Genomic DNA, 22,344 nt, shown 5'->3' with positions numbered 1-22,344 from the left:
AAGAGACTCCCTCACTGAAGATATTCAAGAATCATTTGGACTCAATTCTGTGCAACGTGCTTTAGGACAAAGCTGCTTGAACAGGGAGGTTGGACCAGATGACCCAATGTGGTCCCTTCTAAACTGACCCATTCTGTGATTCTGTGAACTGTGATGAAAGCAATGCAGATGTGACCTTCTCAATGCAGGTCATAAGCAATTTTAAACAAGCACAGGCTTTAAAAGTTGGGCTTCTAAGTTAATCAAGAAATAAATCCTAAGTCTTGCAACCTTCTCAGCTTGCTCAGAAGAGTGAATGATGCAGATTCTGGGCAGTTCTTTTGGCCACCATGAATAAACATTTTAAGAGGTTGGTCCATCTGGCTTTGCAGATGCTGTCACATGAAGTGGCAGCCCATGTGTGCACTTGGGCACTTACAAAGTGGAGGCATGCATTATTTTACCAGTGAGCTTAAATCTTTACCAGCCAAATGGAAGGAAGGAGAAATGACTGGCTGCAGGGATGTAGGGGGATAGGGGAGAGAGAGCACATGAGCATGCATATGCGCAAGTGCACCTTTGCATAAGAAGAAAACCTGCTTACCACTTTGCATGGCCGTGCAGCCTAACTCAGTGCAGACATGCACTGAGAACACATGTAGGTAATAAACTCATGAAAGAAAAATATGAGTTATGAATGTACCAGGTCTAATTAAAGCTCTGTTAAAGTGACTACATTACCTCTACTTCTAAACCAGCTTAGTAAATTCAGCACAGCATTTCTAGCATTGATCTACAGAGTGCCATTTGCTCTACCCACCTTCTCCATGGGCTATGTGCACAATCAACTATGTGGGGAAAAACTCATTTCAGACACCCTACATTGACCCAGAGGAGCAGAAATAAAGAAAACACCTTGAACCTAAGTGTTCCTGAGAAGGAATTAGTTTAATCATAGACACCTTCTTAATCAGTGAGTTATTTTTCCTATAAAAATCTCACATTTCATCAATATTTCTTATAATGCATCAGAAAAAAAAGGACTAAAATTTTAAGCAACATTGCAGTTATATATGAAAGGCCACTGTTGTGCTAGTATGGGTTTCCCCTCACAGTTTAGAATTAAGCTGTGAAAGCATCTTCTCAAGCTTTATTGCTAGTGCCATGTTTCCTTTAATCCTTAATTTTCCAGACATGAAGGCCAGAGTTGGCTTTAATTTACCTAAAAAGAAGAAACAGAACATCAGAATACCAAAGGAACTAGAAAAAGCCTTTGCACAGGAAAATAAAATGCCACAACAGTGAAACCTCAGCATCTATCCTGGTACCAAGTCCTCCTGGTAAAAGCAGTGCACATTTAGGAAACACTGCTCAGACATGTGCAGAGCAAAAGTCCAACACATTGACTGGATTCTTCTTGAAGATACACTGGCTGCTAAAATGTCAGCACCTGGTTAATAAAAGCAGTGTAACCTTTTGCACTCTTCCTCTTCACAGGACATAGGAGTGGAGAAAAATCCAAGCAGTTCCCGCCTGCACTTTCCCTTGAGCCACAAAAAGCTGAAAGTTTCTCCAATCCCAGATCACAAAGCAAGAAGCTGCTCTACTCCCCCATCAGCAGAAGCTTTTCTGGGCCCTGGGAGCTGTGTCCCTTGACAAAGGCCTTTGTCCCTCACCTGTGAACATTTTCACAAAGTCGACGCTCGACATGCTCATAACCACATCAGCTGCCACTGGAGGCTTTCCAAAGCCAGCGCTTCCACCCTTGGTCTTCAGGTCGATATACCAAGTGCCTCCACCGTCACCTGGACAGGGAGTGAAGTGAGGTGAGAAGGCAGCGCCCAGGTGAGAGTGCTGTGCCCTCCCTCTCTGTTGCCCCTGCCAGACAGCCGCAGTCGTGTGCATTTGCAGCGGTTCTGTGGTGGATGCTCAGCAAGGAGCCAACGCTTGTCCCCTGTGATGCCCCAAACACCACGAGCTGGGGCCGTGGGCAGGACAGCCCAGAGGCTGCGCTTTGCTCACAGAGCTTGTGGCACTTCCCCCGTGGCCCCGAGAGCGCCCTGTCTGTTCCCACACCAGCCCTGTGCCAGCCGGGACAGAGGCTCCGCGTGCAGCACGAGGGGCAGCAGCTCCCGACACTCGCTCGGCTGGGCCTGGAGCAGAAGCATCACACAGAACAGAAGAGGAGCCGGTCTGCTTTGGGACAGCTTCCAAAGTGATTCTGTTTGAAAATGCCCAGCGCCTTTTGCTAGGCAAGGTTGCACAAGCGATGGTCTTACCAGACAGCTCAAACTGAAAGACACCCTGAGTACTTTTCACATGCTCTGCAGTCACTGCCCCTTGAATAACTCGGAATGTCTCTGCAACAGGACCCGATGGCTTGGCTGCAGCAGATTCTGTCTTAACCTTCACTCCATCTGCTCCTTCCTGCTGGGATCCACTTAATTTCTTCTCCTCTTGGGCAGCACCTATGAGAAAGATTACTTTTCTCTTTCAAATGCAAATCACTTTACAAATGAATCTAGAAACATAAGCAGAGAACTCCATTTGAAAAGATTTAAGCTTCAAAGTAGGGAAAATTATTATTTTACCATTTCAGTTTTAACAGTGTTAAAGGATGCTTTCTCCACCCAGGAATCTGAGTAGGTGTACATCACTAAATGTAATTCTGCAATAAATTTTGATTCCTGATAGATCAAAAGAAAAGTGAAAATAAAATCACAGTAAAATTCTAATCCTGACTGTTCACAGCTCATTACAGATGCTCACACAACAGTTTTCTAATGTAATCCATACGCTACTCCTGACAACATTAAAAAGAAAACATCAGTGCCTTTAATTGCCATCACTTTCATCCCAAAACACTTCTGACTTGTCTATCTTGGAAAGAATATGCATATTTTCATAAATTCTTCTGCAAAGGCTTTTAAGGTGGAAATCAATTTACTGCTTTGATCAGTGGTTTACTTCACCACAGTGAATATGCACATTTAACAATAAAGGAAATGTTTTGCAATTTACAAAGCAAATCAAGTTGAACAGCCCCTTATAATCCTGTTTAAAGTCTCTTAGGTGTTTTCAGTATCAAAAAATACTTAGGTCTATTCCGTGAGTCCCTACAAAATAACCTGCACTGGGAGCCCAAGGAACAAACACCATCTGCCCCTGGCAGAATGGTCCAAGTGTGTCTGCCCAAGGAGTATTTCCAACAGAAAGGAACACTTCCAAGTTTGCCAGCTCAGCATTCTTAGTTGCCCTTCACCTTGACATACAACACTTTCGAAATAGCAAAAGCAACCCTTTTCTCAAAAAATTTCTACATTTATTCCAAGAGTTATTTTAATTGTGTACATTGTGCACATTTCATGTAAGAAGCCATGGATGCTTTGTCATATTCTTTGGCATAAATGAGCAATGTAAAGGAGATATTCCTGCAAAATATACTGTTTGCAGTATAATTTCTTTTTCCAGAAATACTTACCTGTGATCTTCCTACTACCATAATTCAGATGATTAAAATAGAATTATTCAAAATAATGCACTCATTTTACACCATCAAAGTTCTTCAGGAGGTATGACGTTTTTTTCCCAGTTTTGACTACATAGTCACTTCTGTAAATCTTACTCTCCAAATGAGAAAAGGGTTTTCGCTAAAATGCTTAAGTGGAGTCCAAATTATAGGGGAAAAAATGAAAACAGAGGGCATTCACTACTGTGAAATTAAATTAATTATGGAAATTATGGACTTGTACACACAGTGTTTTCCCTACCATATCTTTCTTGCTTCATAGCTGTAGTGTCAATTTCAACATCTAAGAAGAAGTCAGGCATCAGAGGGTGACCTAAGAGGGACGAAAAATGTAATAATAAATCCAAGTCAATTGGATTTCCACAGAAAGAATCCATTTCATCTGAAACTACAGTCAAGTAGTACTGTATCTCAGTTTATAAGTAAATTTGAAGGAAAAGCATAGCATGAAGTAAGATGTTTAGAGTTTTGTTCATTTAAAATCTGACCTAGAAGGCTTCCAAGGTTGCAACGAAGAACATCACAGAAGAAAAAATGTAGATAAATATCTATCTCATGAGCTGTTAAATAAACATCTACAGTGCAGGTAGATTTTCCTTTCATTAAAGAATTTCTTAATTTAATTTAATAGGCATTTAATTATTAAACTCTGGATACATATGGGCTTTCCAGTAAGGCATGCTCTCAAAGCTGAGGCAAAGCAACATTTTTTATAAACTAATTCAAGAACTCCGGGAAACAAAACTGTATTAATATTCTCCATATATCCTTCCCTCCTTCTTGAACTTCTCACCTTTAAAGATCTCTTTTACCTGGTGCAATTGCATAAACATCAAAATCTTTAACTCCTTCTTCTCTCAGCAGAACTTCATCAATAATGAAGTTCCCAGTGAAAGTTTTTGGCTTTGTCAAAATGCAATATGCAGCATCTGCCAGGATGTCTGTTTTCCTGCACTGTTTTTCTATTCCAGCTCCTCCCAGCATATCCATAGCAGCTGTATGTATGGCTAGAAAGTTTGGAGGGAAAGAAAACAAAGCTTTAACACTGATGACATGCAATTCTCATTTCTTCCACAAGTAAACAAACTTTATTTTCCTTTCAGGCAAAAGGAAATTCCAGGAAGACATAAGCTGTGAAATACTACCAACCAACAAATAATTCTTCACAAGCAACAGTAAAAATCCATGAAACTATCACAGGAATCAAAAAGGCCAGAACACTCTATGACATTCACACACCTCTAAATATTTATCAGCCCACCAGTTTTTCACCTGTTGTTCAGGTCATGAAAAATTAACAGGACAACAGTTTTCCTCAAAGTGAATGTATGACACATCAGTTATAAAGAAGAATTTGTTTTGGTGATTATCACACTGAAAGTGTTGATGCTTACTTTTAGTCTTTTAGTAATTCCCATGAGCTACTAAGCTGTTTCTCCTAAGCTAGTGAGAAAACAATAAGAAAACCTCACATTACTTGTTCAGTTTTTCACAGAAATTCTGTGTTAGACCTAAGAATAAAATCCACATTGCCTAGGCTTCTGATTCTTTTATTAAGCAGTTCTATTACTTCTATGCCATTCCACTAGTCTTTATGTTTCTACCATAGGAGCTACTAACATTATGGCATGTTGCTGTCTTAAGTCTGTGATTTGCTCTTCCAGACTGAGGTATCCATTCCATTTTTTTATCCTATTCCATGAAAGGCTGACTGGTTGCAGGTTTTGACATTTGGCATCTTACTGTTTTTCCCTCATATGTTGTGCCTCATTAGTTTTTCCAATCTGCTATTTAAAACTCAACACTCTACCCTTAAGTTTTGAAACAGATTCACAAATCCTTTCCTACATATCAGGCCAGAAGATCAGGGAAGCAGAAGAATAGACCAAATTTTTGTATTCCTTTCAGTGCTTCCATTCCACACAAAGTAACAGCAATTTTGATTACAGAAATGATCCCAACATTCCTTAAATAGCAAAAAAAAATAGGCCCTGTGCAGGACATATGTATCCTGAGCTGGATCATTCATTCACCTTTCAAAGTAAGTACTAGGAAAAAGGATAGAAGTCTTCAGCAATGGCCTGAGAGCTCTTGTCCAAGTATTTTCTAGGAGGGTGTCATGTGTGTAGATGGCCCTGTTGACTTCATTACTTTAGTCTTCTGTGATGAGAATTAGCTTCCAGGTTTCATTTACCGTTAAGCAACCTCAGCTTCTTTTTTTTTCAAATCAACTGAACTGCTATAAATACACATCTAAATAAAAAGTAACAAATAGATATACTGTACATACATGTAGGTCTACCTAAGTCTTTTTCTCATCTTTAGGAAAGTCAATAAATTTGCCTTTTATTGATCTTCTGAAGTAGTATCTGCTCCACACATTTATTTTTTTAATAACTACCATCAGTTCAGAGAATATTTCATAGTCAAATACTATGATGAAATTTATCAAGTTCTGTTTGCTTAAATATTTATCCTGAGGATTCATTAAGCTGCTCCCTTTTCCTGGTCCACAGGTCTGCCACTTCTCTGTTACTATTAACTATTATTCTTCTATGCACAGTCACCCTATATGCATAGATTGAAGCAAAAAGGTTTCAAACAGTACTGCCTCATAGTCTGGCTCACATTATTACATTCATTTCATAAAAAGCGATGCCAGTTTGCCTCTAATGCACATCAATAGACTCCTAGTTCTGTCCCAGGACACCTCTATTATTCCTCTGCACTCTTTGTGACAGGATTGCCCTTTGCCCTTTTGACAGGTGTCCTTTTTAACTTTTAGATAAATGGAGAACTCTGGCATCTTATTACCAACATACCTTCATGTGTTTAAAGGATCAGATTAATGAACCGATCCTGGCGTCCATACTAACACTGAGGGTAAACACACTTGTGTGAGATGATAGTGGGCTTTTAAATTAGGAACTTTGCAACTGTATTTCAGATATCCCAGAAGTCTGTAACACTGCTTCTCTGGATGATCGCAAGAAAGTTAACTTTTTAACTTTTGGAAGATAAACCTTTCAAAAGCACATTTTTTTTGTACTGAAGAATTCACACATTATGATCTTTTATACTTGATGTCACATCAGTTTTCATGAAGGCATCACTAAATGAGCAGGCTTGATTTCTGCAAATGAAAAGGTCTGCTTGTGTACCTTTGATTTTATAAAAAGCTTAATTACTTTTTTTGATTTCTTTGTAGCATCTCACATAGAGGAATCTTTATTTTAAAAAAGCATTTATTAGAATATATATTGTTTTCATCTGAAAATTGAATCTTCCTGCATTTCCAAGCCTCATGTTCTGCAGGATTGTGTGGGGAACAAGTATTAGCTTCACTTTGTAACCAGTAGCAGCTCCCAGTGTTCTCTTCTTATTTTAGCAGGTATGGGTATGTTACCAAGGACACAGTGGAAATGCAATGCTCAAGAGAAAGATACAACTATACTTGTATTTGGTTTCGGTTTTCTGCTTCCCCACATTAAGAATGTCAGATTTTATAGAAGTTTTATTAGCACCACCTTAGACATTCTTTAATACGAGACCACATCTGAGACCTGAGACACAGGTACTACTACTGATACTTGGAGTGCTGCAGCATATGCCAAAACTAGAAAGAAATAATGTATTCAACTATGTGATATAAGACTTAATGTAACTTCTGTTTATAAAGTTAGCCACCCATCTGAAAAAATCTCCATTGTGGTAGGGAGAGAGAAATTTTCACAGGTTCATTTTTCCCTTGCCATGAAAAAGAAAGAGGTCAAATTATTCAGATGGGTGCGGGAAAACAGCCAAGTTGCAAAATAAATACCTAGTATAACCAGCTGATCTCTGCAGAAAAAAATCCTTTAGTTTTTAACAGGACCCATAAAACCACTGACTCATTTCCACAATAGTAGTGGATGTTTTTCCCAGCACATTCAGAATAAGAAAGCTGTGCAGGATCCACATAATGTGTCCATGCAGTATATGAATATGTGCACTTACAAGACACGGGCAATCTTGTAACACCCTTTTCATGAAAAAATAAGTGAAATTGGTTGTCTGCAGTTTCATGTCTCTCTATCTGAATGAGATACTCTGGATTAATTCCTTTACTATCCCTAACTCTCATAGGCAATATACATTGCTAAATCAGTCAATGATGAAAAACCACACAATAGTAGGTAAAAGGTCACCTTTGTTAATGAGAAACCAAGTTACTCCCACCTACTGGCTTCTGAGGAGATATAAAATCCATTTAGCAGTGCCATTTTAAAGAGAAGACAGAGGGGATGAGTGGGATCTAGGGAGCTAAAGACCAAGAATCAGGTTTCATGGTTCCATTCCAGATGACACAGATACTGGGAAATCTCCATTGAAAATTTTTTGATGTTTTCCTGGGGCACTTAAGAAGCAAGTATGTGTTAACAAGTGCACATTTCTTTTAACCGCCTCAGAAATACAAAATAAAATCCAAAAAACACACTTGAGCTCTGAAAGGTGAACTTTGACATCACCACAAGGCAATCCATATTCTTAAGTTATGTGTGTAGTTGCCTTCAGTACATCACAGGTGAAGACCTTATTGTTCTTCAAAATAGTATAGGTTACATGATGATATAATTATCATGAAAGATACAATTATAATTTTAGAAGTCAATCCCTTACCAAAATATTTCTCTGGGTAGAACTCATTGAGTGAGCAGAACTATGAGGCATCCATTTACTGGAATCATTTAAGATGCAAGTATGAAAATGAAAAACGACCAAGTCTGTCAGACACACCAACCCAACTGTTCAAATGATAATCACCCACTGTACTCAAGCTGAGAAATTTGGCTGATTTTGTCTGAAATAGTTAAGTTTTCCTCACATTTCTCATTTTAGAGAAAGGAGATCAGAGAGTTCCAGTTCCCACTAAAGTTTAAAAGAGGCCTGCAACTCCTAACAGGAAAACATTGCAAAGTGTCTGTGTACAAACACTTCTTAAACGGGAGTACCATCATCAGAAAAGGATCTTGGTTTATACTTTTATCTCCTCTTCCTTCTTCCTTGCTTGCAGTTGTTAAGGAAATAAACACTGTTGTAATGTTTTCTAACACAGTGACTGAACTTATACCACTAAAGGGTAGGACTACCCTCTGTTTAGTATTGATTTTAACACTCAGTAACATTTCTGTCCATAAATAAATCTGGGGAAAAGAAACTGGCCTCCTTGGCAAACAGCTGGCTAGACCTCAAACAGCAGCCCTTATCCTCACTGACCCACACAAAAAAAACCTGAAGCTAGTACAACATGGGAGCATTGAGTGCATTTTTCTTCCGGAGAGCTCTTTAATTTCTTGTAATTTGCAATCAGATGGTTCTGTGAATGACTCTTCACAGAATTGCACTGTGCCAAAATTTCTAGGAATAGGCCTTTTGAAAATTATTTCCGCATGTAGAGAGGTATCTATCTTGTCAGTAAGCTCTCACAGTTTAACTGGCAAGGAATTCTAATTAGTACTACATACACAGATGTTCAATATCCACTCATTAAAGTATACAATTATTTTTGTAATTCTGTCCAAACCAAAACACTGGGTGCATCAGAAAAAGCACAGAAAAGCCAAACACTACACATGTGCTTCAACCAACTGTGTGGTTTCAAACTAGGTGAAGATGAGTTAAGATCAAAGTGGTAATAGTCTAGTGAGAACTAGCAATGAAAACCAGAACCCATGCAGGATGAAAAAATAATACGTAAAAAAACTACTCAGTCACTTGAATCTATTCCAGAAGTCTGAAGTATATTCAGTGTCAAATAAAACAAGCTTTAGCAGACAAAATACAGAAAGTAAGTATTTCAGTAATATTAAAAAAAAAAATTACCTGTTTTAGGCCATAAAGCATTGACAGCAACTTCTCCTCTAAATTCTTCAGCCATTCCCAAAACACACATGGACATCCCATATTTAGAAATGGTATAAGCTAAGACAAGAAGTGAAAAAATTAATTTAAAAATAAATATAAATAAAAAATAATATAAATGAAAAAATAAATTTAAAAAAAAGTTTACACTCTATGTAAAATGGAATTTTAATTAGGAAATGCAGATGAAACAGATAATTGGTTCACATGAAAAATTCAGGGCTTTCAGAAAAAAATTATTTTCCTAGAGTCAAAATCTCTCCCTTCTACCTGCCATCTCCATCAGATACAAACTGAAGTCTATCATCGTTTCACTGCAAACAAAATGAAAGCTTCACATGTCCTGCTGAAAATAAAGGTGAAGCCTAGCTGCATGGTGATTTTGTCATACTTTTTATACACAGCACACTGATAAGAGTGAGCAATTTTTTTTAAGATGCCTAAGGAGTATTAGCTGTTAAGTGCCAAACTAGTCTCTGTGGACAAAAAAAACTGGGGGACAGGAAATCTATATCCTTGCTACCTATCTACTTTGAGAAGAGAAACTTTCCAGGGGAAAGAACTGGAACTTGCTGGAGTGAAACATGACAAGTGTCCAAAATGGAAAACTTTTGTAACAGTTTTAAAATGAGCAACACTAACTTCAAGATAACATGGAGCTCTTTTTCCACCCCAAAATAATTTCCATATTAAAAGACAACATTGAGCTTTATCCATAGTAAAAAAAAAACAAAAACAAAAAACATGAAGCTGAATCAGTAAGAAAATTAATTTTGGGTTTCAGTCTCTATTTGGAGCAGAGAATTTGCAATCCTACCAATTCCCATAGAAAAGCACAGACTTAACGTGAAAACAAAAAGGATGGATGATGCCTTGAAACCTGCCCTACATTTTCCCACAAAACAATTTTTTGTAGGTCAGTTACAAAATGCTTTAGGGAACCATTAGTGCCAGTCTGTACGTGGTGCTAGAGATACAAGATCTGCCACTCTGCACTGGTACTACTGCACACATCACCAGGTACTTATATGTTTCTCACAAAATAGCAACAAATGCTCTGAATGCTACTCACCACAATGATTTTTAAACCACATGGGATTCAGATTCATAGGTGGGCTAAGGTTCAGGATATGGGGGTTCTTACTCTTCCTCAAGTGAGGAAGGCATGCTTTAGACCTGAAAGATAGATTCAGACATATCAGTCACCTCTAATTTTATGGAACACCTATAATTACAGTAAAAACAAAACTAGTAGACCAGTATTTTCTCAACAGCCCAAGAAAAAGCCTCTTCTTGTATCAAGTATTTAACTGATGTAAAGAACAACAAAAAGTATCTGTCGCAGATCACTTAGGCCTAGTATCATTCCTGCGAATTGGACCACATTCTCCAACTAGTGCATCAGTTTTGACAAAAGCTAATTTTCCAGATAGTCATAAGCCATAATCTTCTTGTAATAGTTGTGGTAGGGGCAACAAAACGCTCTAAGGCAACAACCAAAATCAGCAATGCAGAGAATCATTTAGTCATAAAAATATTCTCTTCTAATCCCATACCTATTTCTTCTTTAAAACCATGTTGAAGACATCATACTGCATAGCAGAATGCTATTACAAATATTCCAAAGACAACTGAGAACCTCTTCTCTTCTAAGAGAATTCTACTTTGAATTTACACGTCTCTGTAAAATGGAACTTTCACTTTCCAAAAACTGTCTTTTGAATTCACTTCTAGCACTAGGGTACATGTTTGTACTTGATCTCTGCTTGAGAATTTTTAATCAAGTTTCATAGGGTGAAAACTAGTGATGACACTAGTCATCAACTATTCATATATTCCCACAGGACCCACACATAATCTCAGCCACAAAGGGGAAAACTTCAACACCTTCAATAACAAAATCACCATAGTACTAAAGTAAATAATTTTAACTTTAACCTTAACTGTCCTGGGGGTTCAACTCTTTTCAATGGCAGGTTCACTAACAGATGCCTCATTTCTTAATGCATAGGAACCAAGAAACTTAGCTGCCATTATTGAAACTTGGTGGGATGAATCCCATTATTCAACTGCAGCTATTGATGGCTGTTCAGAAGGGACAGGGGAGGAAGGAGAGATGGAGGGGCTTCCCTCTGCATCAAGAAGTGGATTAAATGTGATGAACCACCTCTGAAGAACAACCTGTGAACTGAAGAAGAACAACAATAAGCAGGTAAAAGTCTGTGGGTAAGAAACAGAGATTGAGGCAACAAAGGGAACCTTGTGGTTGGTGTCACTACAGGTCCTGGACCAAGTGTAGCCTATCGATGAGACCTTCTTGTTCCAGCTACAGGAAGGATTACACTCGCAGGCTCTTGTCCTGCTGGGAGACCTCAGCCAACCCAGTGTTTGTTGGAAAAGTAGCAGAGTGAGCTGTAGGCAGTCCAGGAGATTCCTAGAATGCTAGGAATGGAGCATAACTCCTTAATTCAGGTAATAATCCTGCCAGAAGGGATGCCATACTGGACCTTACAGTCACAAACCTATGAGAGCTGATCAGGGACCCCAAGATGAGAGACAGCCTGGGCTGCAATGATCACCCACTGGTGGAGTTCACAGTCAGGAAGAAAATGGGTCAGGCAAAGAGCAAAGTCAGGGTCCTGAGCTTCTGAAGAGCAAAATTCCAATTCTTCAAGGAGCTAGTCAATAGGAGACCTTGCAATGCTGCTCTCAGAAACAATGGAGCAGAACAGAACTGGCAGATTTTTGAGGACACATTCCATAAAGCACAAGAGCTAGTGATCTAGTGGCACAAGAAATTGGCAAGGAAGGCAAGAGACTGGCATGGATGAGTACAAGAACTTCTGGTCAAACTAAAGGACAAGAAACAAATGCATAGCCGGTGGAAGCAGGGAAAAGTATCCTAGGAAGAATAAAGGGGCACGGACTTGCGTAGGTTAGGGGTGAAGAAAGCCAAAGTGAAGCTGAACTTTACAAGGGATGCAAAGAATAACAAGAAGGGCTTCTACAGATTTGTCAGTCAGAAAAGGAAGGCAAAGACAGTGTATACACATGCACTCTGGGATAAGCAAAGCTGGAAAACTGGTAACAGCTGATGACAAGAAGACTGAGGAACTCAACTTTTTTTGCCTCAGTCTTCAATGGCAACTTCTCTTCCCATACCTCTTAAGTAAATGGACAGGAGGATGGGGATTGGGTCAGCAAAGTGCTTCCCACTTTAAGTGAAGATCAGGTTTCTGACCATCTGAGGAGACTGAACATACACAAGCCCATAGGGCCTGATGACATGCATCTCACAGTCCTGAGGGAATAACATGATGCAGTTGCCAAGCCACTCTCCGTATTTGAAAAATTGTGGAATCAGGTGAAGATCCAGGTGTCTGGAAAAAGGGAAACATACCAATGCCTAAAAAGTGTGGACAGGAGAACCCTGGGAACTACCAACCTGTCAGCCTCACCTTCATGCCTGGGAAGACCATGGAACAGATCCTCCTAGAATCAGGAGTGATCCTATGATACAGAGATGATTTGGGACAATCAGAGGGTCTTCACCTTGGCAAAGTCCTCCCTGATCAACCAAATGGCTTTCCACAATGGAAGGACTACACCAGTGGACAAGAATAGCACTACAGGTGTCATTTAGTCTGTATAGCTTTAGAGAAGATTCCTCTTAACATTCTTCTATCTAGCATTGGGAGAGAAGATTTGATGGGCAGACTGTTCTTCTGTCACAAGGTATTGGTTGGACAGTGGCATCCAGAGGGTAGTGGTCAATGGCTCAGAATCATGATGGACATCAGCAACAAGTGGTGTCCCTCATGGGTTGGTATTGGGACCAGCGTTACTCCATGTCTCCATCAATGACACAGATGAAGGGATCAAGTGCACCCTCAAGTGCACCCTCAGCAAATTTGCAGATGATCCCAAACTGAGTGCTGCTGACACACCTGAAGATCAGGATGCCATCCACAGAGGGACCTGGACAAGTTTGAGGAGTCCATGGGAATCTCATGAGGTTTAACAAGACCACGAACAAGGTGCTGCACCTGGGTCAGGACACTCCCAGTATCAACACAGGATGGGGGATGAACAGATTGAAAGCAGCCCTGCTGGAAGACCAGGGGGTGCTCATGAATGAAAAGCTGGACATGACTCAGCCATCAGCACTCGCAGCCCAAAGAGCCAAACATGTCCTGGGCTGCATCCAAAGCAGCGTGGGCAGCAGGGGAGGGAGAGGATTCTGCCCCTCTGCTCTGCTCCGCTCTGGTGAGACCCCACCTGGAACCCTGCATCCAGCTCTGGGGTCCCAGCACAGGAAGGAGATTGGACCTTTGAGATATTTCCAGAGGATGCCACCAAGCTGATCAGAGGGATGGAAAAGCTCTCTTGCAAGGACAGGCTGAGAGTTATTCTGCCTGGAGAAGAGCTAGCTCTGGAGTCACCTTACTGCAGCCTTCCAGTACCAAAAGGGGCTACAAGAAGATGGGGGAGGAAGTTTCCACAAGGGCATGGAGTGAGAACAAGGGGGGATGGCTTTAAATTGAAAGAGGGTGGATTGAGATTAGATATTAGGAAGAAACTCTTTACTCTGAGAGTGGTAAAACACTGGAATAGGTTGCCTAAGAAATTGTGGATTCCGCACCCACTGAAGTGTTCAAGGCCAGGCTGGATGGGCTCTAAGCAACCTGGTCTCTGCTCACGGTAGGGGCTTGTAAGCAGACAATGTTTTAAGGTCTTTTCCAGCCCAATGCATTCCATGATTCAACATGATTCCATGACTCTACGTCAACAAGTATAATTGGTAAGATGGGGCATCTTCCCTAGCACCGCCTCTACACAGGCGAAAAATCCTCATCTTTTTTTTTAGGCTATTTTAATTTTCTGAACATTAAACTGAAAGTAGGTCTCTACAAATTACAATCAGAATCAACATTCAGAGCAAGGAGAAGAAAAGGCAAAAATGCTTCACTAGGCTTTCTCAATTGAGAATTACAAAAGCAATGACAAAGACCATTCCCTTGAGAGGCACTGATTTTTCTTATGCTCTCCCACTTGCAGCAAACAGAACCTGAATTTTAATCTTTTCAAGGTAGAATAGGACCAAAAGTACACTTTAAGAATTCCCCATTAATTTGGAATAGCTAGATGTAACATCAGTAAAATCAGTGCTAATATTGGCTAGGAAGGAGAAGACGGAACTTGCCACAGCAATACAGCTGACTCCATACAGCAATTTATAAAGAACTTGCAACCACACAGATCTGCACAAAGGAGAATGGCAATCAATCTAGCCTAGATGGAGGATAGGACTAGATGACGTTTAAAGGCACCTTCTATCCCAAACTATCCTACAATTCTGTGGTAATACTTTGATACAAAACTTTCTGATCACACCAAGCAACATCCGAATTTAGAGAATCTCCATGAGCTTTTTTATAAACCCTGTGAAAACTGAAGTCTTCATTTTAAGATGGTGCTTTAAATTACATCCTGTAAATGTAACGATGATTCAACCTGCTAAATCCACCTCCAAATATGTGGAAAATAAAGACCCCAGGAACTGTGAAATCAAATCTTAGTATGTTCATTTAAATAAATAACAGAACTGATATGCTGAAAGTAGGTGGAGAACGCTTAGGATCATTAAGTTACATCTTTAACATTTCTCCTTTAAGTATGGTCATACGTTTCTAAAGATGAGAAAGAAGCTTATGAGAAGAAAACTGACAAGTAAAATATTGATTTGATGTATGCAAAAATTTAGTCATTTTGCTTGAAATAAAAGAGCATCAGCATTTAATAAAGCTGAGCTGGAGCTTAATTTGAAACAAATTACTTTTTTCTTCCTACCTGCATGGAGGGGCTTGTGAACATTTAATGACTGCAGTAATAAGGTTTCTGTTTACTCCAACTTGCAAATAATTCTTGGAAATATTAATTCAAATCAGTTGACCAATAACTGAGCAATTTCCTATGAGCACACACAGAATATCTGCACTCAAATGCCAGGGCAGCAAGACAACTACAGATTTCTCAGAAAAACTGAAATAGCATCATACATTCTGTTACAATTGCTTTGCTTCCTTCTCTCAGCACTTACGTAAGGTAGGTTCCTCGTACATTGACATCCATCATAAGATTGACCTTCTTCGTTGCTGTTTCCAAAGTGCCCGTCAAAGAGATGGCGCTTGCATTATTCACCAAAATATCAATCCCTGGTTTAAAGTAAGCCATTTCACATTAGCATTTAAAAAAAAAAAAAAGCATGAATAAGGCAGGTAGTTCTTTTTCCTTTTTGTTTGAACAATCTGCCTGTTAATGCGTGCCTTCCCCCATGCCTTAACTTACCTCCAAAAGTTTTAACAGCTTTCTCCACGGCATTAATGATTTGCTGTTCTTCCCTCACATTAACAATGCATGGCAAAGCCTTTCCTCCAGCTGCTTCAACTGCACAATTAAAAATTAAACATTTAAAAATTTGCTCTCAGATGGGACAACTAATATGAACCTTCTGAGAATCTCTCAGGCAATGACATGCTTCAAGACAGCACTGAAAATCACACTCTCAAACTTTTGACCTTTTAAAAGTGTGACCTTTTAACACATTGTATGAAGAACAGGGAAGCCAAAACAAATCTTAACACTGCAAATGTTTATTTCATACACCTCAAGTAGCATAGCATTTTTACATTTATATACACATACCCATCCTCATTACAGTAACATTACAGCATTCCTGGGAGGCAAGAGAAGCACTAAGTTTATTTTAGTAAAGGTGAACTAAGAGTCTATGCATTTTTTCAGTCAGGTACGGTAATTAAGCAAGAATATACACCCAGCCCAGCACCTCCATTTGTTACAACTCACTTTCTTCTGCAGCAGTGTAGATAGTCCCTGGGAGAGTAGGATGGGGCTCAGCTGTCTTGGCAGCTACCACAATGTTGGCGCCATCCTTGGCGGCTTTCAAAGCAATGGCCTTGCCAATGCCCCGGCTTGCACCTGTGATGAAGAGAGTGCATCCTGCCAGTTTCCTAAAGGTGAAGGGGAAAATGGATGGTAAAGAAGAGAAGAATAAACTAGAAGCTGTAAATCATTTGACTTTTATCAGACTCTAAGGGCAAATGTAATTACCACAGTCTCCCAGCCAGGTAAATGCCTTTGTCCTTTTACTAAGAAAACAGCCCAGGGACTACAAAAGGGATGGCTACAGCTACAGAAAAGTACCACTGATGTAAGACCACATCCCAAGTTTGCAAACACTATAAAGAAGGTTACCCAGTTACATTTCTCCCTTTCTGTAAAGAGATCCAATACACTGTTTCACAACAGAGCTGCTATATTCTGCAATGGAAAAGGAGAAATTTGTACAAACAAAATGCCAGTTTCCAGCAAGACAACACACCTACACAGATCCCTGTACTCTATTAATCACAGTGCTCTAAACACAAAACTGATGTATCAATGTGGTATAAAGTACCAAGTCTGGAACCACAGTGGAATATGCAAATGCCAAAAGCTTTATTTTCAGAAATGGCAATTTTTCTCTTAAATCTTCTACACTTGACAACTTCCCAGTAACTGGGTGTAGTCCAATGGGTTCTCCGAATAAACAGGTCCAATCAACTTTGAGAAACTAACAAGTTTTAAACCCTGAGAAAGCTTTCTGGCTAACACAATATCACTGAATTTTTGAAGACACATATCAACTCCACAAACATGTTCAATGATAAAGCCTTTCAGACAACAGGTTTTCTATATTAAAGGAATGTGTGTTTTTGTGTTCCACATAATGCTTATAGGGCTTTTTGTAACACTGTAGCAAAACCCAGGAGGTTCAGGTTTTTAACTTCTGTTGAATAATTCATATAAACAATGTGCAACAGTAGCTTCACTTTATGCTTGCATCACAAATGTCACATTACAAATGTTACAAAAGCTAATACTTTGAGCTCCCATTAGTTTTCCTTTCAGACTGGGCCAAACCTGTTTCTCCCCCTCATGTTTCAGATGTGGTTTTCTTCTCCTCTAATCTGAACACATCTATCTCTTAAATACTCTCTAGGAGGATGTTTGCTTTCAAATGGCAGAAAATTGGAATGGGGCAGAAAGGGGGAGATGCCTCTTCCCCTGAAGAAGCGAGGCTAGGCATCTACAGGATCTCAGGAAGTCAACCATGTCCTGAAGGTGCCATTTCAAACTACTTTTATCAGCAAAATCTTAAGAGTCTTAGAAAGGCACAGTAAGAAAAATATCTAAACAGAACGGTGAACCACAAAAAACTACTGCTATGAGTTCAGTCACACACACAGTGAGAAAAGTTCAAGTCTGGAATACTTGATATAAATAGTCAAAGTGTACAGCTCAATGAAGTAAGGCCAGAATCTAGTTTCTACCTTCAACCAACCAGTACCAGGTCAGCACAATTCACCTTAGTCATGGAAGAGGTAAATGGGATCCAACAGGAGGCAGCCCTGGAGGAGAAAACAGCAGAGAAAAGCTGATCGGGCTTTAAGGCCTGCCTGGGGCTGGAGCGGTCTACTCAGGAAGACAAGAAGGTTTATCAGGAGACTGATATCAGCAGGGCTATGCAGGGAACTTGTGATTCAGCTCCCAACAAAAGTGTCATACAAGGAGTGGGTGCAAAGACAAGCCACAAAGAAGGAATTAGAAATATTACCAGGGCATGTTGGGGTAGCGTCAGGAAAACCAAAGTTCACCTGCAGCAGAATCATGTGAAGGGCATCAAAAGCTTAGAGACTTCTGTAACACTGGTAGGAAAAGCAGGTCCATTGCTCAATGGAGTGGGTGAATGCAAGTCTTTCAACACTATCATAATATTTTTGCTGCATATTTAAGACATGCTATGATCTGGATGTATGTGCAATCTGACAGGTAAAAAACTGGTTGGCTGGTCAGGCTCAGAGGGTGGTGGTTAGTTATATTCGCAAGACTAAAGATTTATTTCTTAATTCACTTAGCAGCCCGATAGTTTAAAGTTTATAACGCATATCTGCCCAGCTGAAATTTCTTATGACCTGTATTGTGAAAGTCACATCTGCATCACTTTCATCAGAGTTGAATAATAAGACAGAAAACATCAAATTCACATCTGTGCCCTACAATCTTGAAAAACATTAAGATAGGTTCCCTTCCCACACAGATGACTGCCAATAAAGACCTTCAGGTCACATCAAGGACACTTCAAGCAACCTACACACATTAAGGAATCTAGGTATTTAATAATCCTGTTTATAACACACAGAAACAAATAATAACTTATCTTCCCAGCTGTTAGCAATGTTGGCCTCCGAAAAGCCAAAAAGGCAGAAAACACCTCTAAATTACGGTCCTGCACAGGAAGAAAACTTGACTGCCAGGTTAACACACTAGTAGAAGACCAAATTACTATACAACAATAATAACAAAAATAGCAATAACAACAACAGTAGTAGTAGTAGTAATAATAAGTAATTATACTTTGATATAAATGTTCCATATGAAATTACTGATACAGATTAAACTCCTCCACTAACTATTTCCCTTGCAAAACACCATTCAAGTCCCCTGTACGATCCGAACTGCTCGTCCCGGCGCCCAGGTGCTGCCCGGGGCCCCTCGGTTGGCCCGGCCCCGCGAAGACACGCGTGTCCTCCGCTACACCCCCTCACCGCTGGCCGGCTGCGAGTCCCGCCCGCCCCGCAGGGCGACAGCGCTCAGGGGGGCCCGGCGAGCCCCCGCCGGCCGCAGAGAGCCCTTACCCGGTGTTGGGCAGCATGGCGGCGCGGCCGGGCCGGGGCAGGGCCGGGGCAGGGCCGGGCCCGCTCCGCTGCGCAGCCGCCGCGGCCGCTCGGGGCGGAGACGGGGCCGGGGCCGGGGCCGGGGCCGGGGCCGGGGCCGGGGCCGGGGCCGGGGCCGGGGCCGGGGCCGGGGCCGCGGCCGCGGCCGCTCCCCCCGCCGGGTCTCGCCGCTCTACCCGGGCGCTGTGGGCACAGGGCGGGTGGTGAGCTCGGGGGTGCGAGCTAACCTGAGACTGGAAAAAGGCATACGCGGCATGAAGGGTGGAACTGGAAGGCTTTTCGCATCCTTTCGTTCTCCGCCGTGTGTGTGAAATCTTGCTTTGGTTTCCTGCCAATTGCTCTCAAATCACTGAAGCTTTGCCTCTCTCATCTTCTGGAGCGCTGTGTCCAGTTCAGGGCTCCTCAGGAGAAGAGAGACAAGGAGCTACTGGAGTCAGTCAAGTGGAGGAGCACAATGATTTGGGGCCTGGAGCATTTCTCTTCTGAGGGCAGACTGCGGGAGCTGGGCCTGAGATGACTGGGAGAGGATCTCCGTAATGCGTATAAATAAAGTGGATGCCAAGACTGTGGTGCCAGACTCTTTTCAGTGATGCCAGGAGACAAACTAAGGAGCAGTGGCCATAAATTAAACCACAATTACACTGAAGCCTGGCAAAGAACTTCTTTATGTTGAAGGTGGCAGAGCACTAGTCTACCCAGGGAGACTTGTGTCATCTGTTCCAGGTCACCTTGCCTTGACAGGGTGGTTGGAGTAGATAACCTCTAAAGGTCCCTTTCAACTCTAATGAGTCTGTGATTTCCTGTTTATTAGAAAGCCTGCAGTAGGATCCTCTGTCTTTGCTCACCCAGGCACACCTATTCTCTCCATCCTCTCCCCTAGTACCTCTCTTATTTCACAATAACTGTGAGGTCAGCCCTCACCTCCATGCCCTGCACATGTAACTTTTCCTCGTCCTCCCTCTGCTGCCCTGTGAAGACCCTGACCTCCTCCCATCCTTGCCATGCTGACCAGCTGTTAACTGTGGTTACCAAATCTTCCACCAGGTTTCACCTTTGACTTGCCTTTCACCCTTCAGCTCTCACAGAGATTCTGTGCAGCACCCTGACAGGGCTTCAAGTTTCACTGGGAGCTGATGGCAGAAGGGGAAATCATCTGGTAGGTCTGAACGTGCTGGAGGAATTGAGACAGATGGTTTTACTGACTTCAACAAGAAGCAAAGTGAGCCCTGAGTGGATGCATTAGTCCGTGTATTATTATAACGGTGGTTGTTGGTTCGATGCAGTTCACAGTGTCACAGGGGTGCAGACTCCTGCGTGACTGAGGCATGAACAGGCTAAAGGGGCCAAGGGCTGTCTGAACGCTTTGCAGCTGTAAGGTCTTCCATACCACCTGCTTTCCCAGGATTGACATCCTCCACCGATGGAAGTGACAGTGCTTAGCTAAGATCTTCAGGCATGCTTTTCTGTCATTCTCCCTGGAGCCACTCGGCCCAGATGACCAAGGCACAGCTTGACTGCCACAGCTGCATGCCCAGACCATAAGCTTCATGCCTGCGGTGTCCTCCATGGAAGTAAGCCATCGTGTTTGTGTGTAGAGAGCTGCCGCTGTCAGCCGTGTTCACAAGGACGTGCAGGAAAAGCCCCCGGGCATCATGGTTCAGCCAGCGAGTGCTTGTTTTGGGCTTTTTGTGGTTTTTTTCTCTCCAGTATGTAATAGGGGAACTGGGGTGATGGGCTTTTTTCCTGTATCAGGAGGGTCACTTTACCTCCTGGAAGGTTTTTTTTTAGCCTGAGGGGCAGAAAGCGTTTGAACAGGCGCTACGGAAGGTGGAAGGTTCGAGCGCTGGGTTTCAGCGGTGTTGCCGGTGCCTGCGCGGCAGCCCCGCAGCTCGCCCCCCACTCCATCACTCCGAGTGCTGAGCAGGAGAGCGCGGATTTACCGTGGGCTGAGCACTCTTGCATCTGTGCTTGCAGTCCTGTGCTCTGCTCTCTGCACTGCAGAAACCCCCACGGTCCTGGGGCGCAGCGGGGAAGGACACCCCTCTGCTCTCCCAAATGCATTCCCCTCCGATGGAGCAGCATCCACCTGGAGCTAGCTCCTGACCCCACAGCTACTCGCAGGAGAACGTGGAGCGCCCTTCTCTTTCAGGAACTACTCCTTTAATTTTGTGCTTTCCCCATCAGCCTTTTGCGCCGCTCCGCCGTGCCGCGTTGCAGCGACGCCTGCCCGGCTGCCCCCGCTGGCCCTGGCTCAGGCGCTCCGCCAGTGCCTCCCTCTGCCAGCTGCACCTCACTGCCAGCCCGCAGCCAGGGCTGACACGTTTGCTGCCCCTCTTCAAGCCTCCTGTGGTTTTGAGTGACAATTCACATTTCAGCACCAGACGTCTTAGAGCACTTCTTTTAATGAATATGTCTCCATATCAATATAGAAATAGGTAGGAAAAGGAAAATATTAAGGGAGTTAAACTGAGGAAAACCACCTGTGCGAGCGGCACTCATGGGGGGCATAGTTCACTGGTATTCCTATCCTATGGTCTGCAAGATTGTTTCCCCCATTCATTAACAAATGTGCACCCTAGTGAATATTGCTGTTATTTTAACATATTAAGAGGATACTTTTTAGCAGAAGAAATACTCACTTTAAACTCACTACTATTTGATTAGAATATTAAATAACACTTGGATATCTAAGGACAAATGGTAAGGACACTCACGGGTATACTATTAGTAAAAGCAATTCCCAGATTTGGCAAAAAATGTTACAATTTATTTGAAATAAACAAGGTGTGTGCAGAAGAGTTGAGGTTGATTTTTCTAAGTGTTTGTTTTAATTTCTTAGTAACAAAATAACTTCGTAGTTATATTAAATGATAATAATTAAATAGGTTGGAATTCCTCAACTCATAACTATTTATTTTTTTACTATGTACCAGCAAAAGACATTCTCTCTGAACTTCAAACTTTTTTTCTTTGCAACTTTGAAAGGTTTGCAGTTTTGATGGTAGCAGTGAAGATAGATCTAGTAGGAAAACCACTGTATATACAAGTTGATCAATTCTGGTGGTAGTGAATGCCCCCTGGATTTCAAAGGGATTGGTTTGTTTTTTCTCTCAAGAATTTGAACTTAATTCAAGCTAT

General features: G+C 41.6%; 1 protein-coding gene across 1 annotated transcript; it reads right to left on the bottom strand.

The window, feature by feature from the left end:
• Nucleotides 1–902: 902 nt before the first annotated feature.
• Nucleotides 903–19,283, bottom strand: HSDL2 (hydroxysteroid dehydrogenase like 2). Its single transcript, XM_058825988.1, has 11 exons — nucleotides 19,168–19,283; nucleotides 16,277–16,440; nucleotides 15,758–15,856; nucleotides 15,510–15,624; nucleotides 10,482–10,585; nucleotides 9,371–9,469; nucleotides 4,321–4,515; nucleotides 3,750–3,821; nucleotides 2,259–2,447; nucleotides 1,656–1,784; nucleotides 903–1,201 (listed from the first exon to the last, which is right to left on the bottom strand). Exons 1-11 carry the CDS (start codon nucleotides 19,182–19,184, stop codon nucleotides 1,089–1,091), a joined length of 1,296 nt encoding a protein of 431 aa, XP_058681971.1. The 5' UTR covers nucleotides 19,185–19,283; the 3' UTR covers nucleotides 903–1,088.
• Nucleotides 19,284–22,344: the final 3,061 nt, after the last annotated feature.

Source organism: Poecile atricapillus, chromosome Z (genome assembly GCF_030490865.1).
Source record: "Poecile atricapillus isolate bPoeAtr1 chromosome Z, bPoeAtr1.hap1, whole genome shotgun sequence".
NCBI classification, from domain to species: Eukaryota; Metazoa; Chordata; class Aves; order Passeriformes; family Paridae; genus Poecile; species Poecile atricapillus.
The sequence above is the reverse complement of the archived record's forward strand: the minus strand, read 5'-3'. Positions and strand labels throughout refer to the sequence as shown.